General features: G+C 55.9%; 2 protein-coding genes across 11 annotated transcripts in view; one reads left to right on the forward strand and one right to left on the reverse strand.

Annotated features, from left to right (window-relative positions):
* ST3GAL2 (ST3 beta-galactoside alpha-2,3-sialyltransferase 2) overlaps positions 1 to 100 on the reverse strand; it is a 95,820-nt gene extending 95,720 nt beyond the window's left edge. The window contains exon 1 of the mRNA XM_033844007.2: positions 6 to 100. The gene's annotated coding sequence lies outside the window, so the exon portion shown is untranslated. The remainder of the gene's footprint in view (positions 1 to 5) is intronic.
* A 246-nt stretch (positions 101 to 346) lies between these two features.
* FCSK (fucose kinase) lies at positions 347 to 18,696 on the forward strand. Of its 10 annotated transcripts, none has more exons than XM_033843982.1 (25): positions 347 to 583; positions 1,411 to 1,576; positions 4,312 to 4,412; positions 4,766 to 4,917; positions 6,012 to 6,062; positions 7,042 to 7,167; positions 7,487 to 7,559; positions 7,963 to 8,060; positions 8,462 to 8,542; positions 9,029 to 9,148; positions 9,328 to 9,499; positions 9,914 to 10,026; positions 10,686 to 10,787; positions 10,909 to 11,079; positions 11,565 to 11,629; positions 12,346 to 12,716; positions 13,391 to 13,601; positions 13,776 to 13,942; positions 14,039 to 14,285; positions 14,602 to 14,639; positions 14,909 to 15,028; positions 16,650 to 16,837; positions 16,921 to 17,020; positions 17,523 to 17,746; positions 17,921 to 18,696. In XM_033843982.1, exons 3-25 carry the CDS (start codon positions 4,331 to 4,333, stop codon positions 17,993 to 17,995), a joined length of 3,147 nt encoding a protein of 1,048 aa, XP_033699873.1. In that variant the 5' UTR covers positions 347 to 583; positions 1,411 to 1,576; positions 4,312 to 4,330; the 3' UTR covers positions 17,996 to 18,696. The 10 variants fall into 10 exon arrangements, 8 of the variants coding, with proteins under 8 accessions (XP_033699873.1, XP_033699871.1, XP_033699870.1 ...); XM_033843980.1 differs by having other exon boundaries at positions 14,039 to 14,260; positions 14,514 to 14,639; XM_033843979.1 differs by having other exon boundaries at positions 14,039 to 14,260; positions 14,602 to 14,745.
* Positions 18,697 to 18,714: the final 18 nt, after the last annotated feature.

The following is an 18,714-nucleotide window of genomic DNA, read 5'->3' on the forward strand; positions in this document are numbered from 1 at the left end:
CAAACCTGGAACCCCGAGTCTCAGAAAACGAGTTTTGTCTTTACAACGCACTGGTCCCTCTGGGAGTTGTAGTTTTGCTGCCCAGCAGAGCCGCCTTCTCCCTTCACCTCACTTCTCGAAGGGAAGAATCACTGCCCTTTAGGAAAGCGCTGCCCTGACTATCTCCGCTGGCTCAGGCGATAGCTCCGAGCTGGGCTTTCGGGGAGGGCAAGCCAGGGCGAGCGGAGGGCTGAAACTACATTTCCCAGGGTGCGCCGCGAAGGCACGCACAGCCCCGCGTTCAAGATCCTGCTGTGCCGAGAGCCGGCGGAGGCACGTATATCAGACTGCGCGGATACCGGTACGGTACCCCCAGTGTTCTGCGCGGTTTCTCCGCCTCCCTCCCACACTCTTGGACCCGCAGGACTGAGCCGGGCCACTGGCTGCCTGGTTCCTGATAGGGAAGAGCGTCGGGGAACTCTGCAGCAGCCCCCGGGCGCCCACTTGCTCCAAGGGGCGTCTGCGGGTCCTTCAACCCGTTGGCCTGGGTCTTTCTACAGGAGCTCCGGGACTTGGGGACGCCCGGGACAGGGACCATAGGCAGGTGGGCCTCTGGATGCTGGCGCTGGTGATTTTTCCTTTGAGGTCGCTTTTCCTGCCTCCATTTACCCCATCGGGGCTCGTCATTATCAACAAATCTCAATTATATGACGTTTGTGTAATTTGCAATGTAATTTTACTCCCCATCACCTTCCTTCTGCCTTTTTTCGCTTCCCAGAAGACAAATCAGATTCTTCCGTGGGGCTACTTTTTCCCCTTAAAATGCAAAATCCCTGCCCCACTTCTCTTCAAAAAGCAAATATGAAGAGGCCTTACTGTTTTATTCTGTCCCTGGCTTCCCTTCCCTATCCTAATTTTAGGCAGCGTGTGGCTGAGGACATTAAGAACTATTTCAACTTGGCCTCAGTAGATAAAGTTCTGTTGGAAGTGTGCAGAATATTGGATAGAGGCCTGTATTATCTAAGATTTCTGTACAAATGTCAGGTATGACAGAGGTTAAAGACTCCAGGAGAGATGTCTTGTTTCTACAGGGTGGGTGAGAACAAGAATCTTGGAGTTGGATACACCTGACCTGCCTGTAAAAGCTGTTTATGTCCTTGGGCAGGCTATTTCATCTCTTTATGCTACAATTTCCTTAAATATAACGTAGGTGTGGTAAAATTCAATTCATAGGGCTGTTGAGTGGGTCACATGAGCTGATACTTCAACGTGTCTCTGGCGTGGTGCCTGAAGAAGACACTCCCTATGCCACCAGTACTGTTCCACCTTTTGTGTTCTGTTCTCATAATACCCTTTAGTCTGATCGGGCAAGGCATGCTACTTAGCCTTGGTTGATTTTCCCAGGCCTTCCCTGATTTTTTTCTTCTACAGGGGCATCTTTGACCCAGAGAATATATCAGAGCCTTCGTTCCAACCTGCTTCAGGGTCAAGTCGAACTCTCCTGTTGCTTTTCCTCACTGGAGAGAACTACCATTCATTGAGCTCCTGCCGTGTGCCACATATTTTTATGTTTTATTTAATGCAACCATCCTAGGAGGTTGGTATCTTGGCCCCAGTTTTCAATTAGGGAACTGAGGCTCAGAGAGGTTAAGTAACCTGCTCAAGATCACACAGGAGGAGGGAGAGTTGGGGACAGCCTCTGGGGGTTGATTCCCAGTGCAGGACTATTCCTCTGCTCCAGTTTCTAGTAGAGTACAGTCCAGATCATGCCGTCCTCCCTCCTCTGCCTGCAACCTGTCATCTGCTCGTGACTCTCAGTCACTATGCCAAGACCGGGCTCAGACCTTTGGACTCTCCTTGGGGCATTTCTTCCTTGCTCTGTTTTAGCACGTTTGCTTGGGATCAAACATCATTATCACCATCACCTAAATAAGAATCTGAGACACCCAGGTCCCAGTCACGGATGCAGCATCAACTAGCATTTGTAAGGTGGACAGAATACTTACCTGGCAGTGGTGTTGTGAAGATGAAAAATCATAGTGCCTTAACTATGGGTCAGAATGGGTGGATGAGCTCACTTCTAGTGGCTGTTACCATTAATGCCATCCCCATTTCATTGTCACATTGTATTCGGCACTTTACATATATTTAGTACGTCTGTTCTTTTTTCCATCCTACAAAGTAGATTCAGTGTAGGGGTTAAGAGAATGGACTCTGGAAAAAAGGTGTCTGGGTTCAAATTTGGCTCTACCACTTGCTAGCTGTGTGACCTTGGTCAAGTCACTTAATCTCTCTGTGCCTCAGTTTCTTCATCTTTAAGGATAAAGAAAGTACTTCCCAGACTTTAGAGGTTCTTACAGTAATTTTTCCTTTGGCAGTCCCAAGAGGAAGATGATATACTCCCATGATGGTTTAGCTCCTCAGAGAAGCAGAGAACAAGATGGGATTAGACTTGCAAGAGATTTATTGGGGGAGGGAAGAAGGGGAGGGAGCTGGAGGAAGCAGGGAGAGCTGTCAGTTTTCAGTTCTGCTTCCTGTGACAGCACCGGAAGGAAGAAAGGAGGTATGGGTAGAAAGCTCTCAGACTGCAGTGCGGTTGTAAGACAGTTTCTGTTGGGTTGATGGGGAGTTCTGGAGCCAAGAGTGCCTGTCAGAGGATCCCCGTCTTGTAGCAGTGGGTCTGTCTTTTTCATGTCATTGGTTGGTGGGAAGCATGGCCTCCATGCGAACAAGATGGGGGCATCTATCCGTTACACTCCCTACCACAGGAGGCCAGAGAGGGTTAGGGGTGCCGAAGATCACACAGGGAGTTGGTGGCCAGTCTGGAATCCCCAGCCACCCCGTTTACTGAGAAGGCCAGATGGGTAACCTGGGGAATGCCTTTGACCTCAGATGCCTGGCCAAGATCTCTAGCTCAGGTTTCCCCTCTGGATTTCCCTCCTGAGCTGAACAGGGAACAGAGCAATTTTTGTTAGTGGTGGAGCTTTCCCTGAAAGCTCGTGGGAGTATGAGCGTTGCTAAGTGGCCGTGTCTGTCAGCCTTAACCATAGGCTTGGTGGCAGCAGAGTCTGGCATAGGAAGGAACCGTTACTGAGGTTCAGGTTTCCTGTTGGCTCCGGCTGGGGTGAGGGTTGACTGCAGACGGACGTGTGCTCAGGGCACCTCTGGGGTGGCATGCAGCTCACTCCACCGGCCCTCCCCACACTGAGCTTTGGGGGCTGGGGGGAAGAGGTGGGGGTGGGCTGCTGCATGGGACAGCAACTGGGACCCTGCCAGAGGTAGATGCCAGCGCACTCCTAGGGACTCGTCCACAGAGGTCTTGGGGAGGCCAGGGCCTCTACAGTCAGATTGGTTTCTTATCCGGTAGGAAAGGAGTGTTGGGGGAGAGGAGTGGGTGAAGCCATAGCTTTGGCTTCACCTTCCCCTCACTTGCTCAGAGTGCCCTGGAGGAAGATGGCTGACAGGTGGGGTTGCAGCCCCCTTCTGGCTTGGAGCCTCTGGGAGGGGAGGTCCCCTCTGAGGTCCCTGTAGTGGGTGCTGTTAGCATGCTGCGCTTGAACAAACTGGTACACCTCTCCCAGAGCTTCCCTCTTTTCCGGGGAATTGCCCTCAGCCTCGGGAGCCTAGAAGTTAGAGCCTCCCTCCCTGCAGCTCAGTGCCAATGATTGGATGATGAGGGGCCTGCGGTACAGAAAGGGCAGCCCCTTGTTTTAAGGTGGGACCCCCTGTCAACCCCACCCCGCTCCCCTTACTTCCTCTCCTGAGGAAATGTCATGCTCCCAGATTGATGAAGTCAAAGATACCCTCATCACGTGACCCAGCAATCCCACACCTAGGTGTCCGCCTGGAGAGATGAAGTCTTATGTTCACGCTAAATCTGCACATGAATGTTTATAGCAGCTCTATTCATGATTACCAAAACCTGGAAGCAGCCCAGGTGTCCTTTAGTGGGTAGGTGGAGAAACAGACTGTGCGATGTCTATAAGACGGAATACTGCTTGGCAAAAAAAGTGAAAGAACTATGGATATGCATAGCCAACTTGGATGAATCTCAGAGGCATTATGTTGAGTGAAAGAAGCCAATCTCAAAAGATTACATTCCAACTATAGCTTTGGAGAACAGATGGCTGGTTGTCAGGGGTGAGGGATGGAGGAGGGTGTGACTGTAAAGGGTTAGCATGTGGGAGCTTTTTAAGATGCAGATGGTGGTAGTAACCACAAGAATCTATACATGTATTAAAATTCATAAAACTACTTATAACCAAAGAAATCAATTTTAGGGTATGATAATTTAAAAAAAATTCACACATACCCGTATCTCTGCCCTGGAAGCCCCTCAACTTTGGCCAGAATGGAGCAGCCGAAGGGGGTTGATTGGACGGTCATCATCCTGACATGCCAGTACAAGGACAGCGTCGAGGTCTTCCAGAGAGGTAGTTGATCTCCCTCTCCACTCTGCCCCTAATGTGGAACCCTCTCCCCTTTCCTTGTCACATACCCCTACAGCCCCAGGAGCTGGGCAGACCCGGGTTCAAACCCAGATTCTGCTTCTTCCTAGCCACGTGACCTCCGACATAGGTCACTTCACTGAGACTCGGTTTCTCATCTGTGCGATGGGAGTAATTGTACTTACCTCACTGAGTTGGGCAAAGATCTGATGAGCTACTAGATGAAAAGCTGCTAAGTCAAAGAAGATTAAATAATGGCTGTCAGGAGGTTTGCTTGAGGTGCTTGGGACCGGGGTGAAGAGGCTGGGGGACAGGTCCCAGTCATGTTCTGACCGCAGAGCTGGAGATACGGCAGAAGCGAGAGCAGATCCCCACCAGGACGCTGCTGTTGGCCGTGGAAGACCCTGAGGTTCATGTGGGCAGTGGAGGAGCCACCCTCAACGCCCTGCTGGTGGTTGCTGAGCACCTGAGTGCCCGTGCGGGCTTCACTGTGAGTGCTCCTCAAGTGCCCCCTTGGGCGCAGCAGGGATGGGGGCTTCAAACAGAGCCTTTCCGGGGTCCCCAGCTCTTCGGGCTCCATTTTCCCGCCCAGTTCTGGTTTGGCATCAGTTTTTGCATCTGTAGATTGAGCAGACTCGTCCAGGTGAGGGCAGAAGGCAGGGGCGGCCTTTGTAGTGGTTTTAGAAAGTCAGAGCCAGTATCTAGGAGTTAGGCTTTCTGGCTTCCCTTGAGAAATCTCCTCTTGCTACCCTGGACGCTCCTTCCCACATAGCAGTGGTTTGCTGGAACTCAGGTGCAGTGGCCCCTGGTGTGTAGAGCGTGGGCCCACGTCCCACACACACCCAGCCACCTCACGAGGTCACCTTGCCTGCATGGCACCCTGGCACAGGCAGTGAGGGTGGTCACAGGCATGGACACGCTCTGGCAGTGGGGATGGCACCCGCAGGGGAGGGGACCACTGTGTGGTTGCCATGAAGCTGACTTACTGCGAGTCACCCGCCAGCCAGCCCCACGTTCTCACCTGCAGCCTTCCGTAAAAACAGGGGACAGGGGAGTGGCCCAACTGGAAAGCTGCTGTGCTTCCTTATCCAAGAGTGGCCAGGGCTGCCTCGTGCCTGCCTGTGGCCATTGGTCTTGACCTTGCTGGTTGTTCCTTTGTTTTGTTTTTTTTAAAATTAATTTTATTTATTTATTTTTGGCTGCGTTGGGTCTTCGTTGCTGCGCACGGGCTTTCTCTAGCTGCAACAAGCGGGGGCTACTCTTTGTTGCAGTGTGCGTGCTTCTCATTGCAGTGGCTTCTCTTGTTGCAGAGCACGGGCTCTAGGCGCGTGGGCTTCAATAGTTGTGATGCACGGGCTCAATAGTTGTGGCGCACGGGCTTAGTTGCTCCGTGGCATGTGGGATCTTCCCAGACCAGGGATCGAACCCGTGTCCCCCTTCATTGGCAGGCAGATTCTTAACCACTGCACCACCAGGGAAGTCCCCCCTTTGGTTCTTGTGTGGACTTGTGCTGGGGTCTCTCCCTGCACAAGAGGGTGACATCCGCCCAGACCTCTGTGAACAGTGCTCTTCCACTTTTGATAGGTGGTCACATCAGATGTTCTGCACTCGGCCTGGATCCTCATCCTACACATGGTCAGTAGAATGCTGGGCAGGGGCCATGCAGAAGGATGGTCAGTCCTCGGGGTTGGATGGGACTTTAGGGGTCTTCTGCCTTTGTGTGCCAGTGTGCATTGTGCAAATCCTGAAGAATCAGAAATACAATTAATCCAGGTGTCCAAAATAGGGAACCGGTTAAATATAAACAGCATATCCTCCTGGTGGAATATTAGACAATGATTGAAAGGTCCATTTAACTCTCTGCACCGACCTGTGCATTGACCAGCTCTGTGACCTGGGGCCAGTCACTTGACTGTTTCTAGGCCTCAGTTTCCTCATCAGTAAAATGAGGATGGCAGCAGTTCCTACTTCATGTGGATGTGCGGAGATGACCCATCAAATGCTTAAATTGGGGCCTGGCCTGGCTCCCTGTGAGCATCGGTGAATATATTTTCATTGTTCAGTGAAAAAGGCCAGCCGCACAAGTTTGTATAGAATGATCTCAGCCTTTTTAATTGAAAGTTTGATTGAGATCATTGTAGATCCACATTTAAGAAACAATCCAGAGGGAAGCCTCTGTAAACTTTGCCCAGAGCTCGCCAATGGTCATATTTTCCAAAACTATAGTATAATTACAGCCAGGATATTGACATTGATATGGTTCCCAATCTTTCTCCAGTTTGACTTGTACTCGTGTGTGTGTGTGTGTGCGCGCGCGCGCGTGTGTGTGTGTGTGTGAAGTTCTGTTGTCTCCGTCTTTTTCATTTTTGTAAAAAAAAAAAAAAGTATGCATATGAGGTATATGAAAGGGCATAACCTCAAAATGAGGGCAACGGTTATTATCCCTGAGGGATTGTTTTTCTTTCTGTGTATCTGCATTTGCTAATTTTTTACCATAATCATGTAATTTAAAAAATCACATGAGAACACACTCTGTAAAAGTCCTCTAGCTTGATGGCTTTCTGCCCAGGCTCACTGCCTCAAGCTCTTCTGCCTGTGCCTGCTCCCGCCCCAGGGCCGAGACTTCCCCTTCGATGACTGTGGCCGGGCCTTCACCTGCCTCCCTGTGGAGAACCCCCAGGCCCCTGTGGAGGCCGTGGTCTGCAACTTGGACTGCTTGCTGGACATCATGAGCCATCGGGTGAGACAGGCAGCTGCCATGGGGCCTTGTCCTGCTGAGCCACCAGCCATAGTCTGTGCTGGCTCAGACAGGGGATGCCAGGAACAATGACTTTGGGTGCCTGGAGTTAGTTAAGAGCTTCAGGATGTTAGCGTTGGCCACATTGCGGGGAGGTACGGCCTCAGGAAGTAGGCGGGAGGGCTGGCATCGGCACCATGGATATAGGGAGGCCCCTGTTACCTCAGCAGCCCGAGTCTCCCTGGAACAGGCCGAGGCTGTGCTGTGTGGGAGCAGAGGAAGGGCTGGGCCCGGCCACCAGCTTCATTCTCTCTCCCCACAGCTGGGCCCAGGCTCCCCGCCAGGCGTGTGGGTTTGCAGCACCGACATGCTGCTGTCTGTTCCTCCAAACCCAGGTGAGCCTGAGAAGGCTTGGGACTGCCTTCCCTAGCCACAGCCAACGTGGCTCTGCCTCTCCTCACCCACCCCGTCTCTGGGCCTGGCCTGCTGCCCTGTTCACAAGGGCAGCTCTAAGGTTTGAAGGATGGAGCTTAGACCAGGAGGCAGGGCTTCCCCTGCTGGGCCAGTCTGCCTGTCCGTAGAGTGGAGATACCCAGCCCTGCCCCCTTTTCCCCAAAGGGCTCTGTGGACAAACTTTGGGGGTGAGGTGTTGTCATTCTCCCAGAGGAATGTCCATTTGGCTTTGGAAACCATATCTTCTTTAGAGGTGCCTGGATGCCCCTGCCCTCCTCCTGGAAGGGATTCCCCCATTCCTTGGGTTGGGGTCCCTGGAGAGCCTCCTGACTCCCCCACCTGCAGGGATCAGCTGGGACGGCTTCCGGGGAGCCAGAGTGATCGCCCTTCCGGGGAGCACGGCCTATGCCCGGAACCATGGTGTTTACCTCACGGACTCCCAGGTAGTGCCCCTGGGGCAGCAGCGTGGGCAGCTGAGCCATCCTGGGATGGCCTCCTGGTCCTGTGCTCTGGGCAGCCTCGTCCTGGACTTTCTGGCATGGTCTGGATCTGGAGGAGTTTCGCCCCATGGCAGCAGCTCTTGTGCTCACTTAGTCTTTTACCAAACATGAATTGCCCCTGATCCCGTGCCAGGCTCTGTGCCCAGGCTTGGGGCTGTGGAGACATTTGAAGCCTGCCCTCCGCTGTGAGGGTGGGGGAGGTCTCAGGCACTTGTATCCCCAGGAGTATGCTGGGGCCTGTCAGACTTGCATCCTGGGTTTACATCTGGAGAACACCCTTGCATGCCCTCTTTCGTAATCCTCTGTTGCTCCCTTCCCTAACTCTGTTTTCTGCTCCCACGTAGGGCTTCGTTTTGGACATTTATTACCAAGGCACCGAGGCAGAGATACAACGATGTGCCAGGCCTGATGGGCGGGTGCCACTGGTATGGCTGCCAGGGCAGAGCCCCACTCCTTCTGGGGAAGGCTAGAACCAGAATCTGAGGAAGATCTGGAACTGGTATTCAGGGGAGCAGGTGAAGCCAAAATCTGAGGAGGGGTAGCCTTGGAATTCAGGGTCTTGTCCCAAATGAGAAAGGCTGGAACCAGACTCAGGGGATCCTTCTAGAATGAAGGACAAAGGTACGAGTGGTGGATAAGAGCCTGGGACTAGACTATAGGGAAGATGGAGAACTGGGTTTGGGAGGAGACCTGAAAATTGAGGGGGTCCTAGAAGTTGCCTGCTGAGGGGCCCTTGGTGGAGCTGCCTCCAGTAAGCCTGGAGTCTGGGTGCTGGAGTGGCCCAGAAGATGAATGATCCTTTCCGGTGTGGCAGTCAGCCTTGCTTGGCCCATCTGCACATGGCCCTCCCCAACTCAGGCACAAGGCTGGCCCCAGGGTCTCCCACCTGACCCTTGTGGGGGCCCCTCCAGGTTTCTGGGCTTGTCTTCTTCTCTGTGGAAACTGCTGAGCACCTCCTGGCCACCCATGTGAGCCCGCCTCTGGACGCCTGCACCTACATGGGCTTGGACTCCGGAGCCCGGCCTGTCCAGGTGACTGGGATTGGGGACTGGCAGGTCCTGGCCTGGGCACGAGGCACTGACACTGGCAGCCTGGCTGTGTGACCTCAGGCCAGTCCTTTCCCCTCTCTATGTCAGCGTCTCTAGAGATGGAACCGCCCCAGCTCAGCCTAGGAACCCACTAATAGCAGTGCTTCCCGCCCTTGTCCCAGCTGTCTCTATTTTTTGACATCCTGCTCTGCATGGCCCGGAACGTGAGAAGGGAGGACTTCCTGGTGGGGCAGCCCCCAGAGATGGGGCAAGGTGACGCGGACATCGCAGGTTATCGGCATGGAGCCCGGGCAGAGCTGTGGAGGGAGCTTCGCGATCAGCCCCTCACAGTGGGTGGGTACTGCCTCTTGGCTCTCCGGGGTGGGGAGGCCATGGGAGTGAAGGCCCCCAGAATGAGGCTCCCACCCCACCTGCCTGGCCCCAGGCTCCTGGACCAGGCAGGCCTAGTGAGTGCATGGACTAGACAATTACCCTCTCCCAGTTCCGAGTCCCCTGCTGAGGTAACTCTCCTCTTCTTCCTTTGTCTCATTCTTGGGCTCCAGTCCTGGTCTTTCTACTTTCTAGCTGTGTGACTTTGGGCAGGTTGCTGAGCCTCTCTGGATCTCAGCTTCCCCATTGGCACAGCGGGCTCATTTCCATGCTTGCCCTCCCAGGCCCTGATGAAGATGTGTCTTCTGGTGGGAGGCCCAGCCTGGTGTCAGAGCTGCAACATGCAGGGTGTTGGGGTCAGTACTTGTATCTTTACAGCATATGTCCCTGACGGCAGCTACAACTACATGACCAACTCAGCCAGTGAGTTCCTGCACAGTCTCACATTCCCGGGGGCTCCTGGGGCCCAGGTCGTGCACTCCCAGGTGGAGGTAAGACCTGCCTGGAGGTAAGGCCAGCAGAGGGGCCTACGGGGTACCTGAAGACAGGTAGGAATGGGGGGGATGCAGGGAGGGGAGGGAATAGCTCACTCTTGGGACAGATTATCTATGCGTGTAGGTGTTATTATCCCCATTTTGCATGTGAGTCACTGGAGGCTCAGAGAGGTTAAGTTACTTGCCTAAGACCACAGAGCCAGTAAGTGGCCAAGTCAGGATTCTACATCCAAGTCTGAGTGAGCAGCTAGAGAAGATTCCCCCCCCACACACCCTTTCTGAAGGGTCTGCTTGGGGATTCAGGCAAATTCATGGTGATGGGGCAGGTAGAGTTCAGAGGTGGCCCTCAGGGTGGCAGGGGTAGGGGTAGCTGGACAGGTGGGAGAGGTTTTCTGGGGGAGCTGTCATCTGGTGGGACCTCCACTACTGGGTGCAGATTTGCTTTGGAGGAGAAGGCAGGGAGAGCGTGCCCCTGGGGGAGCAGCAGAAATCAAGATGGGATGGGAGTCAGCCTGAGGCTGTGGCCAGGGAGATACCGAGAGGGATCTGGCTGGCCGACAGGCGCAGGGCGCAGCAGGAATTCTGGCTCTGGCTGTGGAGGAGAATTGGGGCAGCCCCCGCCCCGGGCCCTCACAGCTTTCTCCCTGGCTTCACAGGAGCGGCAGCTACTGGGGGCCCGGAGCTCTGTGGTCAGCTGCCTGCTGGAGGGCCCCGTCCAGCTGGGTCCTGGGAGTGTCCTGCAGCACTGCCACCTGCGGGTGAGGCCTGAGAGGGCAGGCAGAGGGAGGGCAAGGGTACGGGAGCCAGGGTCCTGTGTGTTTTGTGGGCGTGCTTGGGGTTCCCCTGCCCACGCAGGACGCCTGCCCGCTTTCCTGCCAGGGCCCCATTCACATCGGCACTGGCTGCTTCGTGAGTGGCCTGGACGTGGCCCAGTCCGAGGCACTGCACGGCTTGGAGCTGCACGACCTCGTCCTGCAGGGACACCATGTGCAGCTGCACGGCGCCCGCAGCCGGGCCTTCACCCTCGTTGGCCGTCTCGACAGCTGGGAAGTAGGTGCTCACCCGCCTCCCCGCGCCCCCATTCTTTAGGCTTTGGGGAGCACCGGGGGTCCTAGCGCAGCTTCACTGCAGGGCTCGCTGAGCGCTCACCTGAGGGATAGGCAGTGAGGAGAGTGTAGCCAGTAGAGTCTCAACAGGCCTTTACCTCCCTCCTCAGCTGCTCTGACGCAGGCTGGGTGGGGATTCTTATCCCCATTTTTCAGGCCGGAGACTGAGGTTCAGAGAGAGAGGTGACCCGCCTTGGGCTGCAGAGCCAGTTATGGAGGGTCAGGCGCCAGGATTCTGCTCCAAGTTCCAGGCACCCGGGCTGGAATGTGGAAGCTCCAGGACTTGATGCTGTTTCAGAACTTGCTTGCCTAAGTGCCCCTGTCTCTTTTCCTGTCCCCTCTTGAGCAGATCCTTGTCCTCTGGCCTTATTGCCCTTAACCCCTTCCTGTGGCCCCTGCAGCCCTGACTGCTTCCTTCTCTTTCCCCAGAGACAGGGGACAGGAACGTATCTCAACATGTCTTGGAGTCAGTTCTTCCAGAAGACAGGCATTCGGTAGGGTTGGTGGCCCCACGGGCCTCTGGGGGTCTCGGCAGCCAGGGTGGTAGCTGCTTGGAGGCTCATTCTGCTCATCCTGCCCCACCTCCCACCATCCCTGCAGTCTGGGGTCGTTTTTTTTTTTTTTAATTTATTTCATTTATTTTTGGCTGCGTTGGGTCTTCATTGCTGCGGGCGGGCTCTCTCTAGTTGCGGCGAGCAGGGGCTACTCTTTGTTGCGGTGCGCGGGCTTCTCACTGCAGTGGCTTCTCTTGTTGCGGAGCATGGGCTACAGGCACACGGGCTTCAGTAGTTGTGGCACGCAGGCTCAGTAGTTGTGGCTCGTGGGCTTAGTTGCTCCACGGCATGTGGGATCTTCCTGGACCAGGGCTCGAACCAGTGTCCCCTGTGCTGGCAGGCGGATTCCTAACCACTGTGCCACCAGGGAAGTCCCCTGGGGTAGTTTCGAGCAGCCTGATTTTCCCTAGCATCTTCTCCCTGGGCAACTCCAAATTCCTGGCCGTGCTCAGGCTTTGGGATTTTGTTCAATGGCCTGGGGAAGGAGGCAGGGCAGCTGGGCCTCCCTCCCTGAATTGCCTGCTTGTGCGGCCTCTGGAGTTCGTCCTGTCCCCATGAATGAGCCAACCCCCAGCTGACAGGTGGTCAGGTCTTGGTGACCAGGCAGGAGCACTTGCTTCCCTCCTGCTCATGTGTCTTCTTTCTCCCCACATCAGGGACTGGGACCTGTGGGACCCAGACATGCCCCGCATTGAGCGCTGCCTTCTCAATGCCCGTCTCTTTCCCGTGCTCCACCCCTCGAGGGCCCTGGGGCCCCAGGACATGCTGTGGATGCTGGACCCCCAGGAGGCTGGGAGCAAGGCCCTGCGGGCTTGGCGAGCCTCCTGGCGTCTGTCATGGGAGCAGCTGCAGCCGTGCCTGGATCGGGCTGCCACACTGGCCTCCCGCCGGCACCTGTTCTTCCGCCAGGCCCTGCATAAGGCGCGGCACGTGCTGGAGGCCCGACAGGACCTCAGCCTGCGCCCGCTGATCCAGGCTGCTGTGCGCGAGGGCTGTCCTGGGCCCCTGATGGCCACCCTGGACCAGGGTGAGTGTGCTGGGCACCCATGCTGGGAAGCCAGACCCAGCATCACCTGCCCTGTCTGCCCTCTAGGTCATTGACCTGAGGATACTAGGGAGTCATGAGACTTTAAAGCAGGGGAAAGACACAAATGGACTTAACTTTTAGGTTTCTGGGAAGCTCCATCCCTGTTAGTGGGGAGTTTGGTGAGAGGCGGAGGCCTGGGGCTGAGCCTCTGGGTCCTGTGAGCATCGGCAAAGGCTGCACGTTCTGTGCGGGGGTGGGGGTGGGGCTGGATGTGGGTGAAGAGCTCCAGCACAGCCTGGGGGATGTGGCCCGCCCTGCATGGGACCCAGGCATTCTGTGGGGACTCAGCCTTAGCCTCACAGGGACTGCCTCATTCCCCATTTCAGTTATTCACTCATGGCCACACAGCTGGTTGGTGGGGGGCTGAGACTGAACCCAGGTGGTTTGCCCCCCAAGCCTGAGCTCTTACTCATTAAGGGCATACTGGGTGGGGGGTACAGAGGCATGTCTGGGCTGGGGCTGGTGGGATGAGAACTTTGCCAGGCAGAAGAGTGGGGAGCATTCCCAGGCAAGGATACATCTTGGGCAAAAGTGAAGAGGTCTGGGGTGCTTGAGGGCAGGGGGCATTGAGGGCGGGCCTCCTCCCCAGCTACTACTGACTCCTGGTCCCTCAGTGGCAGCTGGTGTGGGAGATCCTGGCGTGGCAGCCCGGGCACTGGCCTGTGTGGCGGATGTCCTGGGCTGCATGGCAGAGGGCCAAGGAGGCTTACGGAGTGGGCCAGCTGCCAATCCTGAGTGGGTGCGGCCCTTCTCGTACCTGGAGTGTGGAGACCTGGCGCGGGGCGTGGCGGCGCTTGCCGAGGAGCGGGACAAGTGGCTGAGCAGGTGGGTGCTAATGATGTCAAAACCCTTGGAGTAGCCCCCTGCCGTCCTTGGAGGTGGAAACCCAGAGAGAGGTGGAGTGTCCTCAGGTCACCTAGGGCAGTCAGTCCCCAAACCCAAGCAGCCCGCCCCCAGCTTGGGGCTCCATGCCACCATCTCTCTGTTCCCTCCTGGCAGACCAGCCTTACTAGTACGAGCTGCCCGCCACTACGAGGGGGCTGGGCAGATCCTGATCCGCCAGGCTGTGATGTCAGCCCAGCACTTTGTCTCCTCGGTGCCGGTAGAGCTGCCAGCACCTGGGCAGTGGGTGGTGGCTGAGTGCCCGGCTCGAGTGGACTTCTCTGGTGAGCCCCTTGGGGGGGCGGTAGGGGTGAGGGTAGCCACCCCAGAACTGAGCTGGCAGCCCCTGTGACCAGCTTGGTCTTGTTCAATTGCCACAGGGGGCTGGAGTGACACGCCACCCCTTGCCTATGAGCTTGGTGGGGCAGTGCTGGGCCTGGCTGTGCGAGTGAATGGCCGCCGGCCCATTGGGGCCAGGGCTCGCTGCATCCCAGAGCCCGAGCTGTGGCTGGCATTGGGACCTCGGCAGGATGAGATGGCCACGAAGATAGTATGCGGGAGCCTGGATGACCTGCAGGATTACTGCCAGCCCCATGCCCCAGGTCAGGGCACCTGTGAATTGCGCAGGTGGGGATGGCACACCTAGCCAGCTGGGGGACGGGGGCAGAACCCGAGAGACCCTGCAGGCCATGGGTGCCTGGCCTGAGGGCGAGCCAGTCTGGTGGAGGAGCCCTGACGTTACGCTGCCCAGGCACAGGAGGTAGAGCTGGCACATTTGCTGGTGTTATGGAGCCCAGAGGACCTTTTGTGGCTTGGGGATGGGGTCTGTACCGCTGCTGGGCTTTTATCCCCTAGATGAGCCCCAGGCCAGGCTGAGATGGGTGGGGTGTCTGTTTCCACCCCTGGAGACCAAATTCCTTGCCGGATGCTGCTCACTCCACAGGGGCGCTGTTGAAGGCGGCCTTCATCTGTGCGGGGATCGTGAGTGTCCACTCCAAGCTCTCGCTGAGTGAGCAGCTGCTGTGTACCTTTGGGGGCGGCTTTGAGCTGCATACCTGGTCCGAGCTGCCCCATGGCTCTGGCCTTGGTGAGCAGGCCCTGTCTCCCTGCTGCTCACTGACTCCGTTCCCCCTTTCAGCTTTGCCTCCAATCCTCTCCCCAGCCTCTGCCCAGTGGAGAGGGAGGGGGTGGGGCAGGATTGGGCTGGGCAGAGCTGTTTCATGGCTGGTACTCTCCTCTGTGCCCTGCAGGCACCAGCAGCATCCTGGCGGGGGCTGCCCTGGCCGCCTTGCAGCGGGCCGCAGGCCGGGCGGTGGGCACGGAGGCCCTGATCCACGCAGTGCTGCATCTGGAGCAGGTGCTTACCACAGGTATGGCCTGCCCCAGGGCAGAGGGAGGTCACTGGAACTTTTTCAGGCGTCTCCAGGGGCTTCCCTGGACCTGCAGACAGAGCTGTGCTGCTCCTTACAATGGTTAGAACTTCCCTCTTATCACTCCGACACTCTCCCTCTGGTGGTTTTCAAAATGAAATATTTCTACCTCAAAGGACTTGATGTAGGAGCACCTACTAAGTGTTAAGAGTCTGTGCTGCACCTTTCATGTGTTAGGTATTCCTCATGTCTCTGTTCCTACCCAGGGCTGTCCCTCAGGGCAGGGCTGGGTTTGGATTAGGGGACAGGACCTTCAGTCTGTTCTTCAGCACCGTGCCTCTCTCTTGGGCTAGGGCCACTTGTCCCTCGCTTCCCCCACCACATGATGGGGTACCAAGTACATGGCTGTGATCATACAGAATGTCACCACTAGCACCATGGCTGTGATCATACAGAATGTCACTAGCTTCTCCTACTCATCACTGTGGCCCCTTAGCATCCATGCACAATGGAGAGCAGCCAGAGGTTTGTCTGGCTCTAGGGTGCTCTGGTCACCTCAGGATGCCAGGCCTCATCTTCAGCATGACTCTGGGAGGGAAAATGCCACAAAGATGTATAGATGCCTGATTATGGTATCTTCTCTGGCCACTTTGTAGCCTAGCTCCCTCCTTTCATTGTAATGACTCACATCCCATAATAGGTAGTCATTAGCAAAAGGGGCAGATGGGGAAGCTTTTTTAGTTTTCCTTTGAGGTACACTGTTCATATCTCTCATTTGGTCAAATGACAACTATTTATCGAATACCCTCTCTGTATTGGGCCCTGGGGATAAAACGAGCAAAAACAGCATCCCTGCCATCAAAAGTCTTATACAGTCTATTGGAGACAAACACTGATCAATAACCACTCCAATAAATGTATAATTACAAGCTACGCTACGTGCTCCGAAGGAGAGGGGTGCAATTAAGGAGTTCTTGACATTCCAGGCCTGACGCTAACCACATTTTGGCTGTAAAGTTCCAGATGCCTCCTGCCATTTGCATTTTATACTCGAAATCCTTGCAGACCCTTCTCCAAATATCAAAGGCCTATCCCAGAATCATCTCAAGTTTTGACATTTTTATATAGCTGCAAGAAGAAAAGAGATCCGTACCTTTCATTAGTAAAGCAAAATGTGAACAAGCTATTTTAAGTTTGATAAGAAATGCTGAGAAGCTTATTTCCACCATCAACACCCTTTATCAGGCAAGCCAGGGTGCAGGGACTGTTAGGTGTAGGGAAAGTCCTATGTCATCCCTCCTCAGGGGGAAAGGTTAGTGTAAGGTCTTAATCCTTTGATGTGGTTTACCCCAATTCCAAGTACACATTAGGTCTGCAACAAAACTCAGGCCTTGTGCATTCTAAGCTTGGCTCCAGAATGAAGCCCCTTCCATTGCTGGGTTCAACTTGCTCCCAGGGCGGGGGCAGAAGCTGCACAGCTCACCTGGCCCAGCTGAAGTTGTGGGGGGAAGCTGTCTTCCCACACTGGTCCCTGCCAGGGATGCAAGGCCAGGAGCCTGTACTGGGAGAGGGAAGCTGGGCCAGATAGGCTCCAACAGTGACGGGGCCCGGGCTCTCGCAGGAGGTGGCTGGCAGGACCAAGTGGGTGGCCTAATGCCTGGCATCAAGGTGGGGCGCTCCCGGCCTCAGCTGCCGCTGAAGGTGGAAGTGGAAGAGATCACTGTGCCTGCGGGCTTTGTCCAGAAGCTCAATGACCACCTGCTCCTGGTGTACACTGGCAAGACCCGTCTGGCCCGGAATCTGCTGCAGGTGAGCCCTGGCCCCAGAAGGGAGGGACGCGAGATGGCTCAGCTAAGCTGAGCCTCACTGCACCCCTCCTGCCCCACCTGTAGGACGTGCTGAGGAGCTGGTATGCCCGGCTGCCTGCCGTTGTGCAGAATGCCCACAACCTGGTGCGGCACACCGAGGAGTGTGCTGAAGCCTTCCGCCAAGGTAAGGCGCTTCTTCCCCGGAGCTCAGGCACCAGGAGTGAGTGCCTGTTGCCTGTGGGTCTGAGGCCCGGGGCCTTTGCAGACTTGGCACCAGCCCTAGGTGTGAAGCCTCTGTCCTCTGCAGGGTCCCACACGTAGGTGGGAGTCACATCTCAGGTCAATACTTGCATCCTGGGGAAAGCCTCCAGCCCCACCTACCAGGAAGCAGATGGGGGAAGAGGCTTGGCTCCATAGCCGAGTTCCAGGGAGTCAGAGCTGATTCGGGTTACACAGTTCAGTGAACACTGTGCCGGGTACCACGCCAACTGCTCTGTGCTCGTTAGTCCTCAAACAACCCCGTGAGGTGGGCTTTATCACTCCTGTTTCCAGTGAGTACTGAACCCAGGTTCTTAACTATGACACTGGTTAAGAAGTGCCTCTTGGCACCCCATCCAGTCTACAGAGGGGCACTGAGTGAATATCCTGGCCCAGGCACACAAGTCCCCTCTCTGACCCCACCCCAGGGAGCCTGCCTCTGCTGGGCCAGTGCCTGACATCATACTGGGAGCAGAAGAAGCTCATGGCTCCAGGCTGTGAGCCCTTGGCTGTGCGGCGTATGATGGATGTCCTGGCCCCCCACGTGCATGGCCAGAGCCTGGCAGGGGCAGGTGGCGGGGGCTTTCTCTACCTATTGACCAAGGAGCCGCGGCAAAAGGAGGCTCTGGAGGCTGTGCTGGCCAAGACTGAGGTATGGTGTGGTCGGGGTATGGTATCTGGCACGGGACAGGAGCCCTCCCTGTGGCCCACCAGCTAACCAGCAGCTACAGGTGTAAGTCCCCTTGGCCCTGCAGCCACAGTCCAGCCTCCCGAAAGCCTAAAACCCACCCAGACCCTCTTAGCACCTCCTGTCCTTTGCTCCTAGGGCCTCGGAAACTACAGCATCCACCTGGTAGAAGTGGACACTCAGGGCCTGAGCCTGCAGCTGCTGGGGGACTGAGACCTCAGCCTGATGCCCCTTCTCATGAGGCTTGTCCCTCTGCAAGAGGAGAAAGCCTGGAGCTATAGCAGGCCCTCCCTTCCTTCCCCCATGGGAGCGCTCAGTCTTCTACTCTTCACCCACTTCTTTGTGAATCTGCTTCCAAAGGAAGCCAACCTGAGCTCAGGCCCAGCCCTTTCTAAAAGTTGGTGAGGCACAGACGGTGCTTGGGAACAGGACTGTGACCTCCTGGTTGACAGGGGCCTAGGCTTGGTGTCTGCTCCATCTGGACACAGGAAGGTCCTAAGTTCAGCGTCCACTGTGACCTTTACAAATCTGATGGCCCAGCTTGGGCCTTGGCCTTCTCTCTCTCCATGAGGGCCTGGAAGAAGGGGATGACAACCAGCCTTGGCAGATGGCTGGGTTCCCTTGGTAAGGCCGACCCTGAAGAGGCCCTTTGAGGCATTTCCTGTGGCCTTCCTTAGAGGTCAGGCTTTTGCCTGAGTAGAGACTTCCTGTTCCACACTCACTCCCAAGCTGACTTAATGGGGGAGTGGGAACAGGGATGAGGGTCCACACTCGTGTCTGTGGCAGAGAGCCAGTGCAGTCCTGCAGGAAGTCACTGCTAATCGTGGCCTTAACCAGCAACTCTGCCATGTGCCTGTGGGCCGTGAGTTCTCAGGACTGCAATCTTCTTGGAATAAATTCACTCTGCTCTTCAAGGTTGTCCTCATAAAGTT

Source organism: Tursiops truncatus, chromosome 19 (genome assembly GCF_011762595.2).
Source record: "Tursiops truncatus isolate mTurTru1 chromosome 19, mTurTru1.mat.Y, whole genome shotgun sequence".
Taxonomy (NCBI): domain Eukaryota; kingdom Metazoa; phylum Chordata; class Mammalia; order Artiodactyla; family Delphinidae; genus Tursiops; species Tursiops truncatus.